Below are 20,955 nucleotides of genomic sequence, written 5' to 3'. Positions count from 1 at the left end.
TGTATTGAGTTTTTTGGTAGGGAACTACACACTTGTAGTGGAGTCACGCTGTTTTTGAGATAGAAGTCACTGTCAAATAAATACGTCTACAGTGCCCTCGTGTCTGCCTTGATGCCTGGTGTCGGCTGCGAGCACGAGGGATAACTATCAAAACCCTGCTGGAGTAACAAATTTGAATATGCGGACTGGTTGATTTTCATCAGAAGCCGAGCGTCGCGCGCTGGTTCCGGTATTCGAGCTCGGCGTCTGGCGACGCGGCATTGACAGCCTGGTCGGCGGTGCTGTCGACAGACGAGATGCTTCCCGCTGCGGGGCCACCGTCGGTCGATCCGCGACCTTGGTTCATGAAGTGCTGGTGCGTGAGTTGGAGCACCTTGACCCACTTCAACATTTCTTCGTGGCTCTTCGCAGTCATACGCGTCTGGTGCGTGGGCGAGCAGATCATAAACTCGTTGGGCTTGCCCACCTCCTTGCCGTGAAGGATCTCCAGAGACTTGTGGTTGAGTGGGATCGCGCCGCGCGGCTCGCGGTCGCCCTCCCGCTTGTAGTAACGAAGATATCCATCCGGCTCGATGTTGCACCACCGTTCGCGAACTCCGCGCAGCGACATGTTTCCAAAAGTTCCCTTCTCGTTTGAGTGAGTTGGGTGTTTCCTGAGAACTCCGCACATCGTCGGCAGCATGCCTTCACGTGGGATCTGGTTTGAGTTGGAGTTGTAAGACTGAGTCAATGAACCGATGGAAGCACTGCTGCTGCTCCGTTGGGTCAAGTTCTGCTCGTGTCGCTCAGATCCCCGCTGGCCGTTAGCTGAGGGTCTGTTGCCGCCGAGTGAACCCCTGAAGGACGCCCTGCTGCCGCCCATTGAGCCTCGAATGCCACTAAGTGACGCTCGAGAGCCGGCCGTAGACCTCCGTTGAGGATCCTGTATCGTAGGTGGTCCAACAATCGAAGGTCGTAAGTACGTGTCCTTGGACTTCGCCGACACGTTAAGCGTGCCATTTGTCAGCGCCTGGAATTGATCTTGCACGATCTTCATCTCGTCCTTCAGCTGTAAACGCCGCGTACTCAGCTCGCTCTTTCGCTCCTCATCCTTTTCGCCTGCCGCCTTCGCGAGCTGAACAACGGTTTCGTGCAGCTGAGCCTGAAGTTTCGTGAGCTTGTTTTGCAGCCGCGATGTCTCCGACGCGCGTTCGTGCGGAGCCTCATCGATGTCAATAGTATCGACTGACGAATCCGCGCGCTGAAGTGCAATCTTTTTACCTTCGTCGACGTCGAAGAACACCTGCAAATCGTTCTCCATTCGTCGCATCTCATCCAGAGCTGTCTTCAGATCATCCTTTAGATCAGCTCGTCGGAGCGAAAGGTTCTCAGCCTGTTGCTGGTCTGCACTGGATGTCGCCTTCGCGATACCAGCCACAGTTTCCCTCAGGTTCTTCCGCAGCAATGCGATCTTGTTTTCCAAAAAGATCAGTTGAGGCGGACGTTCGCCACTAATAAACTCATCCTCGCGCTTGACAGCCGCTGCGGCCACGTCCATTTGCTGTTGAAACTGATGGATCTCTGATTCCACGAACATCGTTCGCTCCTCCTCCAACTTAATATCTTCTTCCAGGTGATCTCGTTGAGCTTTAATCTTCTCAAGAAGTCGCTCGCGTGCATCCTCAGCGCGGGTGTCAATGGAACCTCGCTGCACCATCGATCCCAAAAATGCCGGCGAGAAAAACTTAATCTCGCCAAGGCCGTTTGTATCCACTTCGAGGTCTCCGTATTCATCCAGCTCCTTCTGCAACGTATCGAGTGTCTCCTCGATTTTAACGCGTGCAGCCTGCAGTTCCTCGTTTTCGGCGATGATTTCGGTCACTTCCTTCTCTAGCTCCGCGGTTCGTTGCGTCAGCTCCGCGGTCCTCAAGGCCTCTGGTGACTCAAAATTTCCAGCCGTTTGCTTGTCTAACGTCTCGATCATTTCCTTCAGTGAAGCCGTCTCTTGAATCAAGTGCTCACGTTCCTTCTCCAGAGTTTCCTTATGCTGTTCCTCCCCTTCAATTTGCGATTCCATGACCTCACATTTCTTTTCCATCCCAAGCCGCTTCAGGCGCGTGTGCTGTTTTGTAGATGCCCACACTTGCTTGTGAAGCTCGTAGGACACCAAGATTTGGAAATATTCCACTCGACGCGAGTTCTGCATCACCCTCGCTGCACGGGCCTCCTTTCCTTCTTCTGTCTCTTCGTGCGGAATTTCTTCTTCGACTCGGCCAACGATGCCCTTGGAGATATCCGCGAACTTAATCCGAACAGGACGTACCATCCTAGCTAGTAGTTCCAGCACTTCCGAGTATGTGTATCCTGACAATGAAATCCCATTCATCATTGTCACGCGCATATTCACTGCAAGACGCTTCTCAGGCTTGACACTCCAGTTATAAATCTCTGCAGGGCTAGCCATTCCATTCGGTAACTTGTAAATCTCAGCGATATGAACCTGGAGATCCGTGAATACCGTTCCAGGAATTCCTGCAATTTGCTTGAGGTTGAGTCCCAGTCGGCCCGGACCAAAAGTTACCTCAATCTCGTGTACCCAGTTGTAGATGACACCAGTTTTCATTGGAGGACGCAACCATTGCGTGTGTCCGTAGGGTGATACATAATATGTCTTGCCGTCGTTGGTCTTGCTCTGGCGTGTAGACCAGCCCTTCGGCAGTGCGAGGATCTCTCCAGATTCTAGCACCTCCACCGACTCACACGGCACCTTCTTTCGGATGCGCGCTAGGACCTCCTCCAAGTTCGCATCGATAGGAATCATCTTCTCAGCAGATTCAGCCACAGCAGTGATGGTCGCGTGTTCGCCTTCCTCTGCAGCAGCGTTTTCTACCGTCTTCTCTCCATTCTCCGTGGGCTCCTGCTCGGATTCTTTTGCTTCCGCTTCCACTGCTGCCGAATCACTCACAGTCCTGGTTTCCGCGTCAGTAGGGGCGACAAGCAGCTCCGGCATCACTGCTGGCGACGCCAAGTCCAGCTCTTGCGGAAATTGCAGGGCTGTATCAGGAGTCGCCACTGCTTCGTCCGCAATCAAGTCATCTACACTTGCTCCATGAGCTGGTGTTATCCCCTCAGCCGCAGATTCATCGCTATCATCAGCGCCAGTTAGCAATGCAGGCTCCGCCATGGGCGTCGAGTCGTTCATTTCTTCTCCCTCTAGCGGCGCCGGCGATTCCGGAGCGATAATAGTCAGCGGGGGTTCCAGCTTCGCGGCTCCCTCGCCAGCGGCAGCCTTGGATTCAGCTGCAGTATCGTCTTCAACCGTCTGCTCGTCCACTGCTTCAGTTTCCTCGTTATCACTGCCAGCGGCTGGCGTTGCAGCAGCAGCTGCTTCTTCCTCGGTCGACGGATCTTCTTGCTTCTCCTCTGCTGCACTCGTCTGCTCCACCGCAGGCTTCTCCTCCTCAGCAGCCTCGCTGCTCTCTGCTGGCTCAGCCACTTCCTCCTCCTCGGGAGTCGACGGCAGCTCCTTCGCCTCAACGTCAGCGCCATTCTGCGCATCTTTCTCCTCCTCCTCCTCGCTCCCTGCAGCTGCAGTCGACGGCTCATCCGTCTGCTCCGTCGCCTCTACTGCAGCGACGTCCTCTTTATCCTTCTGCCCCTCCTCCGTCGCAGCAGCAGCAGCGGAGGAATCTTCGACGGTCTCCTCCAGCGCGGCCTCTACCTCTACGGGCTCGGGCGGCGGCGTGGCCTGCGCCTCGGTCTCTGGCGGTGCGCTCGGCTCCATCTGTGCTCTGTGCTGGCGCGTCCCTGCTGCAGCGGCGTCGTGGTCCCCCGCTCGGCGTCGCGTGCTGCGTTGCGCTCCGCCCGCGTGCGTGAAAAGCTCAACAACGAGGACCCTCCCCCCAGGACGCGCTTCGCCCTAAGTACGAATAAGGCGCTTGTCGCTGCTGGGAAATCCAGACGCGCTTGGACAGAGCAGCGCGCTTCAACTCGCGATCTGATCGACGCTCGGCGCCAAATGAGCCGCTGGAGCTGCCGCAGCTGACAGAGCTGCTGGGCTAATATAGGCTACAAATGAGACTAAGCTTATGGTTCGGATGACCAGCGATAAATGCAGTGCAGCTGGCCACGCGAATAATTGCGAGGAGGCAGGAAGCAGCCTTGCTGCGCTCTTTGGTATGGGCTCAGCAATCCGCTCGCCTTAGTCGCCTGCTGTATGTGCGACACAGACTGTTGAATCTAGATGGAACCCTGATTACGTGTTGCGCGTGTTCAACTCGAGAGCTACTGAAGCCGCACGCAGCCTGCAGTTACAGTAGCTGCAGCCTGCGTTTACCCGACCAACCATGACGTCAAGCAGCGCACCAGCTTAGACCTGCGGGGCCTCCACCAGGCAGAAGCCGTCGCTGCACTCGCTGCTCTTGGACTGCAGCTCGAGCGCGAGGCTGCCGTCGACGACCTTCTCGGGCGAAGCCGCCACGACGTGGCGTCTGGCCATGCGCGTCTCGCGGATGAACTCGCACAGCGAGATCTGCGCGTGGTCGTCGGACGACGCCTTCTTCTTCGGGCTCTTCAGCACCATGATCTTCGTGTTGAGGCGGCGGTTGGCTTCGGCTGGATGTGGGTACGGCGTTAGTACAAGCGATCGATCAACGATTCGGGCGCACAACAGAAGCAAGCAACGCACTTCGTGATCGCACGCCGTAGAACTGGCAGACGCTGTGGATGATCAGTCGGTGGAAAGCCGAGTCCAGCAGTGGCAGAACCAACCGCACGTCCTTCTCGCTCGCGCGCATCAGCTCGATCGGGTGCTTCAGCATGCGGAACAGCGGGGTGGCGACTTCCAACTCGGACGGAACTTCTCTCCACTACAGCAGGTTGCACCAGCCAGACCGTTAGCACCGCTTCTCACACCCATGCTTTTAAGCAAACGAATGTTTATCCATACCGGTACCTGAATGAAGTGCAAGACGACGTATTCCACAGCTTCGATAAACGGTGCGAACGAGTTAAATGACCGCAGCATCAATGTCCGTGCGCGGCGGTCGACGCGTGTGAACATTTGCTCCGCCTCTGATCCAGTCGTCCAACATTGTGCCATTAGACGCCAAATAGGCAACCACAACAACGACAGTCACCAACCCACCGTTCCACTCGTCCTTGCGTCGACTGCGTGGTTTATGAGACGAGTTGTTCTCGTGTGCGCCTCCTCCCTTGCGGAACTCCGTCTGCAAGTCCTCATTCTGCGGCTCTGCCAGCTTCTGAAAGTTCGATCTGATGCCCATCAACCCCCAGTCAGCAACTAACCCACTCTTTGTTCGACTAGCAAAGTTCAACTCTGTGCACCCACCTCCACTCGACGTTGATGTCCATGTGCTCCATCAAGTCTTCCAGTCGCGTGGACGCCGCGCGGTTGCCGAAGTGGTGGTCTGTCAGCAGCAATACGGTAGCGTACAACCTCCATCAGCTCCTACTCCCCCAACCTTCCTCTTCTCTCTGCCTTCCTCACCGTTGAACCAGCGCTGCTGCTTGCGCACGCCCACGGGCAGCTCGTTGGGCTTGGACAGGTACCCGGCCGAGCGGATCGGGTGGATGTTGATCAGGCGCTTGCTGCGTGCCAGCGGCGACTCGCTGCCGCGTTTCTGCGGCGTGCGTGCGCGGCTGGAGCCGTTGCCGTTGCTGCCGGAGCGCTCCACGCCCGCGATCGTGCTCTTCTTGGCGGCGCCGTCGTCCGCGGCCGCCTCGGTGCGCAGCGGCGCGATGGGGCCCTCGCCCCAGGCCATCTCCAGCTCCAGCTCGCTGCCGCAGAGCGAGCTGACCTCCGAGTCGCTCACGTCGGGCGCCTCCGTCGCTAGCGTGATCACGTGCGCCATGGCGTCTGCTGCTTAGTCGATGGCGTTGAGCTTCTCACGGAAAATGGGCTCAGCTTTTGAGCGTCGCCAAGAAGAAAAGGCACCAGCACTCACGAAAACTCGCCAAAGCGCCTTAACCTGTGCTACGAAGTGTCAACTGCTCCATCAACTGTATCGATCGTACAGGTTCGTCAGACCTACTGTATCGCATAAACTCGGTGTGAACCTGAAAAGCCGGTCGGCGGCCAGTTTTTGCTGACAACCAAATCCGCAACTTGCTTTTTGTATACGACCCAAAAAAGGTCCACTCAAACGCGCCATACTCAACCCCAGTCAATTTTCTCTCGTCGACACCGATGTGCGCGTCGGCGCGGTCATTGGCCAATTCTTATTTAGCTAGACCCCCGCAGCAATAGCCATGGCGATGGACCTGACGGCCGAGGACGACGACCTGCTGAGCTACTTCCTGGCGGCCGACGTGGCGGCGGAGCAGCTGCCGCAGACTCGCGCGGACGCCCCCGCGGTGTCAGCCGCCGCCGAGCAGTTCACGCTGGGCCAGACGGTGCCGCTGGCGCCCGAGCGCACGTTCGGCAGCGAGCTGGCGACGCCCGCCAGCAGCGGCGGCCAGGCCGCCCCCGCCTTCCAGCAGGCGCAGAGCAGCTTCGCCTCGGAGAGCTCGTTGCTGCGGCCGTCTGCCAGCAATGACGACGACGCGTCGTCCGCCACGGGTGCGCTGGACTCGGACGAGAAGCGGCAGCGGCGACTGGCCAGGAACCGCGAGTCGGCGCGCCAGAGCCGCCGCCGCAAGAAGCAGTACCTGGAGCTGCTGGAGGAGAAGGTGCGTCGCACACGCGTGCTGCTTGGCTGGCTGGAACTACAGGCTGAGTGTCGTGCGGGCAATGCAATGTGCAGGTGTCGCAATTGACGGAGAGCATTGACGCGACGCGCGCCAGCCACTTGGAGTGCGCGGATGAGGCGCTGAACCAGGTGCGCTCGGACATTTTGAAGAACCTCGCGGAGGACATGAAGAACGGCGGCTCGGAGGAGGTACACGCGCGGTCAGCTTGAGAGGAGTCCTGCGGTGGGGACTGATTGACTTGATGGTGCAATGAGCAGACTGTCCAGGAGAAGATTCGGCAGGGTATTATGCTGATTCAGGAGCGATTCGGGCCGAACAGTGTCGTACGTGCAATGACGAGCAGCGCGGTGGTGATGTCATTTTGGCCTGACTGGGGATTCATTTCGATGCGGTTTGTATAGGAACGGATTGCTGTCAAGGACTATAACTTTCGCCAACTGGACAATCTACTGCTGCCTCCGTACTGCCGGTTCCTCCTGTGGCTCAGCATCCAGGACGAATCGTTTTTCGAGGAAGCGAACGGGGTCTCGAAGAACGGGGCTGGCGACGGGCCTGAGAAGAAGAAAACACCGGTTATGGTGAAGAAGGATACGCTCTGGTCGACGCTGACCAGTGACCTTGCGCTTACGTATGAACAGGACGAGAAGCTGAAGTCGCTGTACAAGTGAGTGCTCACTTTTCCGACGCAACTGTGAATTTGTGAACTGACGAAGAAGTGTTTTTTGCTGTCGCAGGTCTGGTGACTCGAAGAGCAACAAGTCAGAGCGCCGACGGGTGGCAATGGCTGTGGTAGGTGCTGCTATTTGATTGATGGAGCTTGTTCCCTTTCACGTGCTAATCTACTTATATGCCTTGTCGACAGACGTATTTAAGCAAGCTAAAGAAAAGCCTCGAGCAGCGCTCGGAAGCAGTTCAACGACAGACCGAGATGCTGCACTCGATTCTGACGCCGCAGCAGTCGCTCACATACTTGCGGTGGGTGGACGCCAACCAGGATCGATTGCCCAATTACGTGGACAAGACACAGTCAGTGCCGCACACAGCCGCTTCCGACGCGGTGCGGGCCATCCTCAAGAAGGACGATCGCGATCTCACGGTGGAGGATGTCACAGCTCTGCTCGGAGAACTCTAACCCAAGGACCTCCTTGCATTTTTGTACCGTGCCTCGCTACCCGAAAGCCCCTACAGTCCATCGAGGTGGCCATCCACTTGTCGCTTTCATTTTGTCGATGGCCAATGTGTTAGATTAGCACCGAGTCAATTGCCATTGTAAGAACGACATCTCTCTGGTCTCGCTTTCATTTGCAGAACGTGACTTTTTCTTTCCGGTAGGTCAGATAGTGGACAACCACTTCAACGTGCGAATTAGTCAACATGTTCTGTTGACGTGGGTCCGGTGATGACGTCGGACGGTTTGGATGACGCTATGCGCGCGCGTCCTTGCACACGACTAGCTGAAGCACACCACCGAGTAGCTCACCTAGTAGTTCACTCTTGAATTTGCAATCTGAAGCTCAAGTGCCTTCCCATTTAACTATGGCTCCGTCCACCTCCAAGCTTTTCACCCCCGTGACTCTCGGCGGCAAGAACCCCATCCAGCTCAAGCACCGCGTGGCAATGGCTCCGCTCACGCGTCTTCGTACTGGCGCCGAGGGTGTCCAAAAGCCCATGGGTGTCAAGTACTACTCGCAACGCGCCACCGACGGCGGACTGATCATTACGGAGGCTACCGACATCAGCAAGCAAGGTAACGGCTACTTCGGTGCTCCCGGCCTGTACACGCAGGAGCAAGTCGAGGCATGGAAGCCTGTCGTCAAGGCCATCCACGACAAGGGTGGCAAGGTTTTCGTGCAGCTGTGGCACACGGGTCGCGTGAGTCACCCGCTGAACCAGCCGAATGGCGGACTCCCCGTGTCGGCAAGCGCTGTCAGCATGGAGGCCGTGACGAGCCACGCCATCACTTCCGAGGGCCGCAAAGACCACGTCACCCCCCGTGCGTTGGAGACGGATGAGATTCCCGACATTGTGGAGGACTACAAAACTGCAACAAAGAACGCCCTTGCAGCGGGGTTTGACGGTGTCGAGCTCCACTCTGCCAACGGATACCTGCTTGAGCAGTTCCTGTGTGATTCAACCAACAAGCGCACGGACAAATACGGCGGTTCCATTGAAAACCGCGCACGCTTTCTGTTTGAAGCTCTGGAAGGCATCCTTTCTGTAGCAGACTCGAGCAAGGTCGCTATTCGACTGTCCCCCTACGGCATCACATTTGCATGCACGGATTCGGATCCGTTGGCGACCTACGGCTACGTGCTTCGCAAGCTGAACGACTACGACCTGGCCTACGTGCACCTGGTCGAGCCCTACGGTTGGCATTTCACCGGTCCGCTTGTCCCCGAAGGCGGCGTTTCACCGGTTCTTCGCCCCATGTACAAGGGTGTGTTCGTCGCTGCTGGCGGCTTTGACCGCGCCAAGGCCATCAAGAATGTCGAAGATGGCTACGACGACATCATCGCGTTTGGGCGCGACTTCATCGGTACGCCCGACATCGTGGAGCGCTTGAAAGAGGATAAGCCCCTCAACGCGTACAACCAGAAAACGTTCTATCCACAGCCCAACGACCCGCTGGAGAAGGGATACCTCGACTATCCGTTCATGCACGAGAAGTAAGCTTGATCAGTGCTGTTAGGAACACCATGGTTTGGCTACACCATCGTATTGCTATCAGTTTAATGTTAACAGCAAAAGAACATTCCTTTGATAAGAACTGCGTGCATGTGCCATACGTACTTCGAAGCCGAGGAACACCCGAACCAAACATCTGCGTTGCTAACCATTAGAAACAGTTTTAGCTTGCGGTGCTCTCTCAGTTCTATACCGTTTGTAGCAATCGAATGTCCTTCTGCACTTATTGCTGAGTGTCCGGCTCGAGTTTCATGCAACGCGGTACAAGACACCGCGGCATATGCTGACTACGACAGTCGTACGTAGCCAGCTGGTTGTAAGCGGTAAGAGGACCCGTTCGCTGCTCTAAGAACGCAAGGATCGACACGGCCGAGTACAATACCCGCGATTCGACCCTTGTCAGCAGCTCGGTTGAGCTCTCACTCCTCGATTTCCTACGAAGCGCCCACTGCTTCGTCCCAACTAACAAGTAACCTCGTCGACAACCGCGGCAAGATGAGCCAAGCGATGAGCACCCAAACACCGGCCAAGCCTGCGGAGGTTCCGTACTGGAACCAGAACCATGCAGCAGCGACTCAGCCGTCCAAGGATCTCGAGAGCGAGGACGGACTGACAAGGGGTCATTGGCAAGTCGGTCTTTGGGACTGTTTCACGGACCTGATGCCGAACTGCTTCATGGTCACGTGTTGCTCGTGCATCTCGATGGCGCAGATCGCTCACCGCCTCGGCGTCGCCACCTACTCCAAGGCGCTCATCGTGTGCTTGGTTGTCGTGCTGTCCGAGTTCGTGATCAGTGGCATCGCGTCGACCGTCGCCTCCAGTAGCACGACCGTCAAGGCCAACTACAGCAACGACGGAACGGCAGTCACGTACTCGACCAGCAACGGAAGCGGCGCAGCCGTGCTCGTCTTCCGCGCCATCATGATCCTCGTGCGCGTGGTGTTCGCTCTGTTTGTGATGCACCTGCGCAAGACGACCCGCCAGCGCTTCCAGATCCCCGGGAACCCCCGCAATGACTTCATCGCGTCACTGTGCTGCTCTTGCTGCGTGCTCGCTCAGATGGCGACCCACATCAAGAGCTACACGCCCGGCAGCTGCGACTTCGGCCCGGTGGCGGACACGCTGCCTGCTTACTCAGAGTAAGAGAAGCGTTTGGCGCGGTTGGCAGAGTGTAATTTGTATGTTGCTCTTCGTATGAGATCGAGACATGTCCCCACACCAATTTCTTTTTCAATACAGTCAATTGTTTTGCCTTACTGAGCTTTGCTTCAGCTTTATTTGAAAAAAAAAATGTCGTTAAAACGATTCATATTACGGTATATGTTAGTATGTGTCCACATTAATCTCCAATTCAACCCGTTTCTCTAAACTTCGGGAAACTTGAGAAGCCAATTCGATAAATAGAGCTACATAAGCCTTCCACTTGTCGCTTTCATTTTGTCGATGGCCAATGTGTTAGATTAGCACCGAGTCAATTGCCATTGTAAGAACGACATCTCTCTGGTCTCGCTTTCATTTGCAGAACGTGACTTTTTCTTTCCGGTAGGTCAGATAGTGGACAACCACTTCAACGTGCGAATTAGTCAACATGTTCTGTTGACGTGGGTCCGGTGATGACGTCGGACGGTTTGGATGACGCTATGCGCGCGCGTCCTTGCACACGACTAGCTGAAGCACACCACCGAGTAGCTCACCTAGTAGTTCACTCTTGAATTTGCAATCTGAAGCTCAAGTGCCTTCCCATTTAACTATGGCTCCGTCCACCTCCAAGCTTTTCACCCCCGTGACTCTCGGCGGCAAGAACCCCATCCAGCTCAAGCACCGCGTGGCAATGGCTCCGCTCACGCGTCTTCGTACTGGCGCCGAGGGTGTCCAAAAGCCCATGGGTGTCAAGTACTACTCGCAACGCGCCACCGACGGCGGACTGATCATTACGGAGGCTACCGACATCAGCAAGCAAGGTAACGGCTACTTCGGTGCTCCCGGCCTGTACACGCAGGAGCAAGTCGAGGCATGGAAGCCTGTCGTCAAGGCCATCCACGACAAGGGTGGCAAGGTTTTCGTGCAGCTGTGGCACACGGGTCGCGTGAGTCACCCGCTGAACCAGCCGAATGGCGGACTCCCCGTGTCGGCAAGCGCTGTCAGCATGGAGGCCGTGACGAGCCACGCCATCACTTCCGAGGGCCGCAAAGACCACGTCACCCCCCGTGCGTTGGAGACGGATGAGATTCCCGACATTGTGGAGGACTACAAAACTGCAACAAAGAACGCCCTTGCAGCGGGGTTTGACGGTGTCGAGCTCCACTCTGCCAACGGATACCTGCTTGAGCAGTTCCTGTGTGATTCAACCAACAAGCGCACGGACAAATACGGCGGTTCCATTGAAAACCGCGCACGCTTTCTGTTTGAAGCTCTGGAAGGCATCCTTTCTGTAGCAGACTCGAGCAAGGTCGCTATTCGACTGTCCCCCTACGGCATCACATTTGCATGCACGGATTCGGATCCGTTGGCGACCTACGGCTACGTGCTTCGCAAGCTGAACGACTACGACCTGGCCTACGTGCACCTGGTCGAGCCCTACGGTTGGCATTTCACCGGTCCGCTTGTCCCCGAAGGCGGCGTTTCACCGGTTCTTCGCCCCATGTACAAGGGTGTGTTCGTCGCTGCTGGCGGCTTTGACCGCGCCAAGGCCATCAAGAATGTCGAAGATGGCTACGACGACATCATCGCGTTTGGGCGCGACTTCATCGGTACGCCCGACATCGTGGAGCGCTTGAAAGAGGATAAGCCCCTCAACGCGTACAACCAGAAAACGTTCTATCCACAGCCCAACGACCCGCTGGAGAAGGGATACCTCGACTATCCGTTCATGCACGAGAAGTAAGCTTGATCAGTGCTGTTAGGAACACCATGGTTTGGCTACACCATCGTATTGCTATCAGTTTAATGTTAACAGCAAAAGAACATTCCTTTGATAAGAACTGCGTGCATGTGCCATACGTACTTCGAAGCCGAGGAACACCCGAACCAAACATCTGCGTTGCTAACCATTAGAAACAGTTTTAGCTTGCGGTGCTCTCTCAGTTCTATACCGTTTGTAGCAATCGAATGTCCTTCTGCACTTATTGCTGAGTGTCCGGCTCGAGTTTCATGCAACGCGGTACAAGACACCGCGGCATATGCTGACTACGACAGTCGTACGTAGCCAGCTGGTTGTAAGCGGTAAGAGGACCCGTTCGCTGCTCTAAGAACGCAAGGATCGACACGGCCGAGTACAATACCCGCGATTCGACCCTTGTCAGCAGCTCGGTTGAGCTCTCACTCCTCGATTTCCTACGAAGCGCCCACTGCTTCGTCCCAACTAACAAGTAACCTCGTCGACAACCGCGGCAAGATGAGCCAAGCGATGAGCACCCAAACACCGGCCAAGCCTGCGGAGGTTCCGTACTGGAACCAGAACCATGCAGCAGCGACTCAGCCGTCCAAGGATCTCGAGAGCGAGGACGGACTGACAAGGGGTCATTGGCAAGTCGGTCTTTGGGACTGTTTCACGGACCTGATGCCGAACTGCTTCATGGTCACGTGTTGCTCGTGCATCTCGATGGCGCAGATCGCTCACCGCCTCGGCGTCGCCACCTACTCCAAGGCGCTCATCGTGTGCTTGGTTGTCGTGCTGTCCGAGTTCGTGATCAGTGGCATCGCGTCGACCGTCGCCTCCAGTAGCACGACCGTCAAGGCCAACTACAGCAACGACGGAACGGCAGTCACGTACTCGACCAGCAACGGAAGCGGCGCAGCCGTGCTCGTCTTCCGCGCCATCATGATCCTCGTGCGCGTGGTGTTCGCTCTGTTTGTGATGCACCTGCGCAAGACGACCCGCCAGCGCTTCCAGATCCCCGGGAACCCCCGCAATGACTTCATCGCGTCACTGTGCTGCTCTTGCTGCGTGCTCGCTCAGATGGCGACCCACATCAAGAGCTACACACCCGGCAGCTGCGACTTCGGCCCGGTGGCGGACACGCTGCCTGCTTACTCAGAGTAAGAGAAGCGTTTGGCGCGGTTGGCAGAGTGTAATTTGTATGTTGCTCTTCGTATGAGATCGAGACATGTCCCCACACCAATTTCTTTTTCAATACAGTCAATTGTTTTGCCTTACTGAGCTTTGCTTCAGCTTTATTTGAAAAAAAAATGTCGTTAAAACGATTCATATTACGGTATATGTTAGTATGTGTCCACATTAATCTCCAATTCAACCCGTTTCTCTAAACTTCGGGAAACTTGAGAAGCCAATTCGATAAATAGAGCTACATAAGCCTTCCACTTGTCGCTTTCATTTTGTCGATGGCCAATGTGTTAGATTAGCACCGAGTCAATTGCCATTGTAAGAACGACATCTCTCTGGTCTCGCTTTCATTTGCAGAACGTGACTTTTTCTTTCCGGTAGGTCAGATAGTGGACAACCACTTCAACGTGCGAATTAGTCAACATGTTCTGTTGACGTGGGTCCGGTGATGACGTCGGACGGTTTGGATGACGCTATGCGCGCGCGTCCTTGCACACGACTAGCTGAAGCACACCACCGAGTAGCTCACCTAGTAGTTCACTCTTGAATTTGCAATCTGAAGCTCAAGTGCCTTCCCATTTAACTATGGCTCCGTCCACCTCCAAGCTTTTCACCCCCGTGACTCTCGGCGGCAAGAACCCCATCCAGCTCAAGCACCGCGTGGCAATGGCTCCGCTCACGCGTCTTCGTACTGGCGCCGAGGGTGTCCAAAAGCCCATGGGTGTCAAGTACTACTCGCAACGCGCCACCGACGGCGGACTGATCATTACGGAGGCTACCGACATCAGCAAGCAAGGTAACGGCTACTTCGGTGCTCCCGGCCTGTACACGCAGGAGCAAGTCGAGGCATGGAAGCCTGTCGTCAAGGCCATCCACGACAAGGGTGGCAAGGTTTTCGTGCAGCTGTGGCACACGGGTCGCGTGAGTCACCCGCTGAACCAGCCGAATGGCGGACTCCCCGTGTCGGCAAGCGCTGTCAGCATGGAGGCCGTGACGAGCCACGCCATCACTTCCGAGGGCCGCAAAGACCACGTCACCCCCCGTGCGTTGGAGACGGATGAGATTCCCGACATTGTGGAGGACTACAAAACTGCAACAAAGAACGCCCTTGCAGCGGGGTTTGACGGTGTCGAGCTCCACTCTGCCAACGGATACCTGCTTGAGCAGTTCCTGTGTGATTCAACCAACAAGCGCACGGACAAATACGGCGGTTCCATTGAAAACCGCGCACGCTTTCTGTTTGAAGCTCTGGAAGGCATCCTTTCTGTAGCAGACTCGAGCAAGGTCGCTATTCGACTGTCCCCCTACGGCATCACATTTGCATGCACGGATTCGGATCCGTTGGCGACCTACGGCTACGTGCTTCGCAAGCTGAACGACTACGACCTGGCCTACGTGCACCTGGTCGAGCCCTACGGTTGGCATTTCACCGGTCCGCTTGTCCCCGAAGGCGGCGTTTCACCGGTTCTTCGCCCCATGTACAAGGGTGTGTTCGTCGCTGCTGGCGGCTTTGACCGCGCCAAGGCCATCAAGAATGTCGAAGATGGCTACGACGACATCATCGCGTTTGGGCGCGACTTCATCGGTACGCCCGACATCGTGGAGCGCTTGAAAGAGGATAAGCCCCTCAACGCGTACAACCAGAAAACGTTCTATCCACAGCCCAACGACCCGCTGGAGAAGGGATACCTCGACTATCCGTTCATGCACGAGAAGTAAGCTTGATCAGTGCTGTTAGGAACACCATGGTTTGGCTACACCATCGTATTGCTATCAGTTTAATGTTAACAGCAAAAGAACATTCCTTTGATAAGAACTGCGTGCATGTGCCATACGTACTTCGAAGCCGAGGAACACCCGAACCAAACATCTGCGTTGCTAACCATTAGAAACAGTTTTAGCTTGCGGTGCTCTCTCAGTTCTATACCGTTTGTAGCAATCGAATGTCCTTCTGCACTTATTGCTGAGTGTCCGGCTCGAGTTTCATGCAACGCGGTACAAGACACCGCGGCATATGCTGACTACGACAGTCGTACGTAGCCAGCTGGTTGTAAGCGGTAAGAGGACCCGTTCGCTGCTCTAAGAACGCAAGGATCGACACGGCCGAGTACAATACCCGCGATTCGACCCTTGTCAGCAGCTCGGTTGAGCTCTCACTCCTCGATTTCCTACGAAGCGCCCACTGCTTCGTCCCAACTAACAAGTAACCTCGTCGACAACCGCGGCAAGATGAGCCAAGCGATGAGCACCCAAACACCGGCCAAGCCTGCGGAGGTTCCGTACTGGAACCAGAACCATGCAGCAGCGACTCAGCCGTCCAAGGATCTCGAGAGCGAGGACGGACTGACAAGGGGTCATTGGCAAGTCGGTCTTTGGGACTGTTTCACGGACCTGATGCCGAACTGCTTCATGGTCACGTGTTGCTCGTGCATCTCGATGGCGCAGATCGCTCACCGCCTCGGCGTCGCCACCTACTCCAAGGCGCTCATCGTGTGCTTGGTTGTCGTGCTGTCCGAGTTCGTGATCAGTGGCATCGCGTCGACCGTCGCCTCCAGTAGCACGACCGTCAAGGCCAACTACAGCAACGACGGAACGGCAGTCACGTACTCGACCAGCAACGGAAGCGGCGCAGCCGTGCTCGTCTTCCGCGCCATCATGATCCTCGTGCGCGTGGTGTTCGCTCTGTTTGTGATGCACCTGCGCAAGACGACCCGCCAGCGCTTCCAGATCCCCGGGAACCCCCGCAATGACTTCATCGCGTCACTGTGCTGCTCTTGCTGCGTGCTCGCTCAGATGGCGACCCACATCAAGAGCTACACGCCCGGCAGCTGCGACTTCGGCCCGGTGGCGGACACGCTGCCTGCTTACTCAGAGTAAGAGAAGCGTTTGGCGCGGTTGGCAGAGTGTAATTTGTATGTTGCTCTTCGTATGAGATCGAGACATGTCCCCACACCAATTTCTTTTTCAATACAGTCAATTGTTTTGCCTTACTGAGCTTTGCTTCAGCTTTATTTGAAAAAAAAAATGTCGTTAAAACGATTCATATTACGGTATATGTTAGTATGTGTCCACATTAATCTCCAATTCAACCCGTTTCTCTAAACTTCGGGAAATTGGTCTAGCTTTGGGAAATCAATTCGATAGAGCTACTGTCCCGTACCTGGGAATCTCAGACACCGACCGTGATTCCTAGTGTTAGTGGTGGCCGGACCTCGCTACATTAGTATCCGGTCTCAAGCGCCCCAATGACGGCCGACGCTCCTCGCGGTCCTGACTCGACGATTCAATATTGGAACCAATGGGGAGGAGGCCCTGCGACTCTGACGACTCCGCTACAGGGCGACCACTGGGACCACCACCTCTCGACTACACCCTTGGGCCCGAACTCCGAAACGGTATACGGTTACGGCTATCAAGAGCCCAAGTACGCTACTCAAGGACCTACTCTTGGTGGAGCAGGTGTTCCTGCCACACCAGCCACTACAACAGCAACCATGACGCCGCAGACTACGAGAGTGAGGACAGCTATCGCGGTACACCCGAACCCAGGGTACGGGGGACCGCTGATGCCGCCACAAGTTCATCCGACGCCAGTCGTGGCTCCTACCCCTCCGGTATAACCTGCGGCCGCACCGCCGACCGTTCCAGGAACGACGGTTCCACTGCAGAGCCACCAGGATCCATCTAGCGGGCCGGCTCCCTCGTCCGGGGGTCCCCCGCCTGCCACTGGGGGTCCGTCTCCCCCCGGTGGAGGCGGAGGACAACCTCCAAGTGGTGGATCATTGTCGAACGTAGGGCAACCTCTTCCTCAAGTAACGCCCTCTGTGGGAGGGCCAGCCCCGGCGAGCTATCCCGGACCAGGCTATCCGTATGCTTACTCCCCGTACGGTTTTGGGGCCTCATTCGACCAACCTCTGAGTCAACCCCGCTATGGTTATGTGTACGCAGGAAGGTCGTGTTGTGTGCGGGAGGTGTCACAATCTTGGTTGCAGTCGCATCAACTACCGTCGTGCAAATGCACGCTGTGTGCCCGCGTTGCCTGATGAGGGACCACATAGCTGTCGAATACGATCGTCCGCGGGAAACCCAAGTCCTGACGGGTGGGGGCCAAGGCGGTGACCCCCGGGGTGGGCGAACCTCCTATCTGTGCGGCCGCCACTTGGTGTTGAATTATCCGGCTCGAGCGGCCTACCTGCAGATGCCTCCGCAGGACCCCTCGTCCGCCGCTCCCGTGCAAGTGTCTCCGCCCAGCCAGCAACGATGGAGGCGAGAGGAAGGGGAAGGGTATGTCACACATCCTCTTGTCAATGGAGTGACACGTACGGGCGCGCTCCTGACCCAGCAGAGGAGGAGTTCGAATGCCTCGGAGCGTGCCCTGAGCTGGGATGAACGTTAATACCGTTCCTGGTGTATATGTATTTACTATGTATGGATTGGATATGAACGAAGACGACGAGAGTCAACTGTTTGTTGAGGGGGGGGGGTGCCGGGCCAGATTACCGCCCCTTGAGAACAAGAGTTGATGGTGACAACTATGAGGCGAAGTCAAAACTGAGAAAACTGAGGAAGAGATAGAGAACGTAGCCCCTATCGAGGTAATGATCCCCTCCCAAACAGAGCCCAACCGTGGCGAGCCCAATGCCGAGAAAGTGTGCCGAAACACCACCGAGAGAGAATCCCAAGCGTGATGAGCCCGATGCCGAGTAAGTGAGTGCAGAAACCCAATCGAGGAAGGAACCCAAGCGTGACGAGAATGAACCCCAAGCGAGTGAAGAATCCCCACCGAGGACGGACCCCATGCGAGACGAGAGTGAACCCCGAGTAAGTGAAGGAAGAGGCGAGTCTGTGAACGCCCTACGAGTACTATACTAAGGACCCCTGTGTGGATAACCCCCAACGTGAAGTGGCATATGAAGACTTTGGCTTGAAAAGAAAAAAAAGGAGTAGTGCGAAGACTGACTGCAATAAACCGATCCCGAGCGCCGAGGACGGTAGACCGCCCAGCGAGGATATCCGAACGCTTGGAAAACAGTATGACCAGGCTAGGACCAACGACCTGACTACGGAATCTACCGTTCCGTTGGGGTCTGCGTGCCGCAATGAAGGAGGACCCGTCGAAAAGAGGCCCAACAATGAGGATGATGAGGTGAAGAAGGACGAGGCTGTCGAGGGCGAGGGTACTGCCCCTCGACACGATCGACTCTTCACGACTGAGGAACAGGGCGCCCTGGAAGAGCGCAAAGCGTCTGCCGTAGCCGAAGAAAGGAGGAATACGAGAAGGAACTCGAGGAATGGTTACCACCGTTGGACGAGGTCGAACTGCGCATATGCATGAAAAAGAACGCCGAGCAACAAAGGGTGCTCTCTCTGCCTGAACTGAGCGACATTCTGGAAGTCCCCGAAGAGACGCTGTCGAGGACCCGAGCGTCGTCACCTGGCGAGCTGTCCTCGCACGGATACTGGCTCAACTGGTACAAGGAAACGCTGGTCGCGTCCGAGGCCGCTAAGAGAGCGAACCGTGACTTCCGCTAGGTAAAACGTGACAAGACCTGGGCTACTTCGGTTAACTCAGTGTCCAGAGGTGACTCCGATGATTGTGCCGTCGGCGGTGGGGAGGCCCCTAACGACTACCCTGGATCGCGGTTGCCCAACGAGAGATTGAAGCCCGCCGTGTCCATCGACGAGACCGCCGTTGAACTAGACATCAAAATATCAGTGGACCCGAGCGACTCGCTCTTGGGGCAGGGTGCAGACGCACTCACCGGAGTCGAGGGACGTCTCCCCGCCCGGTGGAGCGTCCTGGCGAGAAAGACGGTTTACAGCCTCGTCAAACAGGAGGCACCGCTCGACGGGACGGAGTGCGCGGCTTGCTCGAGGCAACGTCCTCCTTCGCCGACCCTGAGCGGCGACGCTGGCTGTGGCGATCGACCGCTGGACCTGGATCTCGCCGAGCGGGCTCGCACCTTGGTGGAACGCTTCGGCCCGCGTATGAGTGAACGGAATGCGGGACGCATTGTGGAGGAAGCACTGGAAGCCTACGTCCAGACCGCCCCCTCGATCCGTTCCATGGTGACCGAACGAGGATCCAAGTGTTGTCACTGTCTATCCCCGCCCAGGTTCCCCAACCGACGCACCGGCGTCAAGCACGTAATCTTCGATTGCTCGTCGTTGCTTAGGTCTGAATCGGAGGCTTTGGGATCACACGGCAGCAAGCATGAAAGTGAAAACGGCCTGTTCGAGTACGCCTACGTGGTGGCCAACTCGGCACGGAAAAGAGAACGGAGGCCTGGGTTGCGCGAGGCTCCTGATCCGCCTGAGCCACAGGGTGGCGAAGGTGTACCGGTCGTTCCTGATGGGAAAAGGGTGATTGGTTCCGTTGGAGGGGTCGAAGCTGTGTCTGTGGGTTTTGTGGATTGCGTGCCTGTTGAGATGCTCATTGACACTGGAGCCGTCGCCAGCCTGCTTGACTCGCACGTGCTCTAGATTGTGGGACGGGCTGACGCCCCCCTGCGTCCTTACCACCGCGACCTTAACAGTGCCTCAGGACACCCGCTGTGCATCAAGGGAATACTCGACCTACCCATGCGACTGGGTTCTCAGGAGAAGGTGAGGCCCTTCGTTGTTGTGGACAAACTACACGTTGATGTCATCCTGGGCACGGATACGCTCAAGGCCTACCGGGCTGTGGTTGACCTCGACGACAACACCGTGACGCTCAACGACATCGGAGAGGAATTCTCTATTGGTTAACCTCGGGTAGAGGAAATGTACACTTCTCGAATCAGCTCCACTGTCCGGGTTCGCCCTGGTGGTCAGTCCCTGGTCGTCTCTGAGGTCCTGGGCGAGGTCGCTGGAGGGACTACCGCGCTGGTGGAAGGAATCGCGGACCTCGACGCAACCGTGAGGGTTGCGCGATCGTTGGGAGCGGTTCAAAGAAAGAAGGTGATCGCGGAAATATGCTATTCCTCTACCGAGGAGCTGGTCATTAAGAAAGGAACCCCCATCGCGGCCGTCACGGTGGTGCCTGCTTCCGCCTTCGAGTTTGAGGAATTGTCGAAGTCCCATCCGAGGGCCGAGACTTCGTCGCCGGCAGGGTGCTCTAGCCCCTCCCGCGACTCTGACTGGATTCATTCAGCGATTGGGGCCACCACCGTTCCCACGAACACTTCCGCGGATCCCATACCAGAGGTTGATAATGTGCTGCGAGACGATTTGGACGTGAACTATGCGGACTCCAAACTTGGGAACGAACAGAGGAAGCTATTGGCTGAGATGCTCGGCTCGTTCAAAGACATGTTTGTGGAAACCTCGATGAAGCCGGGCCGGACCGACTTACTTGAGTTCTCCATCGACACAGGTGATCATTCCCCGATCAAACAACCACCGTACCGTGTCTTGAAAGCGGAAGGAGACGTCATGGAAGCAGAAATACAGCAGTACCTCGACCTTAAGCTCATCCGACCGTCGACCAGCCCCTGGAACAGGCCGGCCATGATGATCCGAAAGCCGGATGGCGA

The 20,955-nt window shown here is 56.5% G+C and overlaps 9 protein-coding genes across 10 annotated transcripts; 7 read left to right on the top strand and 2 right to left on the bottom strand.

Annotated features, from left to right (window-relative positions):
- Window positions 1–199: 199 nt before the first annotated feature.
- On the bottom strand, window positions 200–3,763 carry IUM83_15164 (WW domain; the record flags this gene model as incomplete). Its single annotated transcript, XM_067939963.1, has 1 exon — window positions 200–3,763. The coding sequence occupies one exon, from the start codon at window positions 3,761–3,763 to the stop codon at window positions 200–202; it is 3,564 nt and encodes a 1,187-aa protein (XP_067782284.1).
- A 585-nt stretch (window positions 3,764–4,348) lies between these two features.
- Window positions 4,349–5,852, bottom strand: IUM83_15163 (uncharacterized protein; the record flags this gene model as incomplete). 2 transcript variants are annotated; one of them, XM_067939961.1, is made up of 6 exons in its annotated part: window positions 4,349–4,593; window positions 4,667–4,847; window positions 4,928–5,052; window positions 5,126–5,253; window positions 5,330–5,408; window positions 5,489–5,852. In XM_067939961.1, 6 exons carry the CDS (start codon window positions 5,850–5,852, stop codon window positions 4,349–4,351), a joined length of 1,122 nt encoding a protein of 373 aa, XP_067782328.1. The 2 variants fall into 2 exon arrangements, with proteins under 2 accessions (XP_067782328.1, XP_067782329.1); XM_067939962.1 differs by having other exon boundaries at window positions 4,934–5,052.
- Window positions 5,853–6,249: 397 nt separating this feature from the next.
- IUM83_15162 (TGACG-sequence-specific DNA-binding protein TGA-1B) lies at window positions 6,250–7,822 on the top strand (the record flags this gene model as incomplete). The annotated part of the gene is made up of 6 exons (XM_067939960.1): window positions 6,250–6,669; window positions 6,744–6,878; window positions 6,948–7,013; window positions 7,092–7,354; window positions 7,425–7,479; window positions 7,553–7,822. The coding sequence occupies 6 exons, from the start codon at window positions 6,250–6,252 to the stop codon at window positions 7,820–7,822; spliced, it is 1,209 nt and encodes a 402-aa protein (XP_067782335.1).
- Window positions 7,823–8,226: 404 nt separating this feature from the next.
- On the top strand, window positions 8,227–9,360 carry IUM83_15161 (12-oxophytodienoate reductase; the record flags this gene model as incomplete). Its single annotated transcript, XM_067939959.1, has 1 exon — window positions 8,227–9,360. One exon carries the CDS (start codon window positions 8,227–8,229, stop codon window positions 9,358–9,360), a length of 1,134 nt encoding a protein of 377 aa, XP_067782331.1.
- A 510-nt stretch (window positions 9,361–9,870) lies between these two features.
- IUM83_15160 (PLAC8 family protein) lies at window positions 9,871–10,518 on the top strand (the record flags this gene model as incomplete). The annotated part of the gene is made up of 1 exon (XM_067939958.1): window positions 9,871–10,518. The coding sequence occupies one exon, from the start codon at window positions 9,871–9,873 to the stop codon at window positions 10,516–10,518; it is 648 nt and encodes a 215-aa protein (XP_067782336.1).
- Window positions 10,519–11,125: 607 nt separating this feature from the next.
- On the top strand, window positions 11,126–12,259 carry IUM83_15159 (12-oxophytodienoate reductase; the record flags this gene model as incomplete). Its single annotated transcript, XM_067939957.1, has 1 exon — window positions 11,126–12,259. The coding sequence occupies one exon, from the start codon at window positions 11,126–11,128 to the stop codon at window positions 12,257–12,259; it is 1,134 nt and encodes a 377-aa protein (XP_067782271.1).
- A 510-nt stretch (window positions 12,260–12,769) lies between these two features.
- On the top strand, window positions 12,770–13,417 carry IUM83_15158 (PLAC8 family protein; the record flags this gene model as incomplete). Its single annotated transcript, XM_067939956.1, has 1 exon — window positions 12,770–13,417. One exon carries the CDS (start codon window positions 12,770–12,772, stop codon window positions 13,415–13,417), a length of 648 nt encoding a protein of 215 aa, XP_067782235.1.
- A 606-nt stretch (window positions 13,418–14,023) lies between these two features.
- On the top strand, window positions 14,024–15,157 carry IUM83_15157 (putative 12-oxophytodienoate reductase; the record flags this gene model as incomplete). The annotated part of the gene is made up of 2 exons (XM_067939955.1): window positions 14,024–14,335; window positions 14,426–15,157. The coding sequence occupies 2 exons, from the start codon at window positions 14,024–14,026 to the stop codon at window positions 15,155–15,157; spliced, it is 1,044 nt and encodes a 347-aa protein (XP_067782273.1).
- Window positions 15,158–15,667: 510 nt separating this feature from the next.
- Window positions 15,668–20,188, top strand: IUM83_15156 (PLAC8 family protein; the record flags this gene model as incomplete). Its single annotated transcript, XM_067939954.1, has 2 exons — window positions 15,668–16,311; window positions 19,975–20,188. 2 exons carry the CDS (start codon window positions 15,668–15,670, stop codon window positions 20,186–20,188), a joined length of 858 nt encoding a protein of 285 aa, XP_067782272.1.
- Window positions 20,189–20,955: the final 767 nt, after the last annotated feature.

The sequence above is a fragment of the Phytophthora cinnamomi genome (genome assembly GCF_018691715.1).
Source record: "Phytophthora cinnamomi strain GKB4 chromosome Unknown Contig108, whole genome shotgun sequence".
In the NCBI taxonomy this organism is placed as follows: Eukaryota; Oomycota; class Peronosporomycetes; order Peronosporales; family Peronosporaceae; genus Phytophthora; species Phytophthora cinnamomi.
This window is presented reverse-complemented; position numbering and strand designations above follow the sequence as displayed.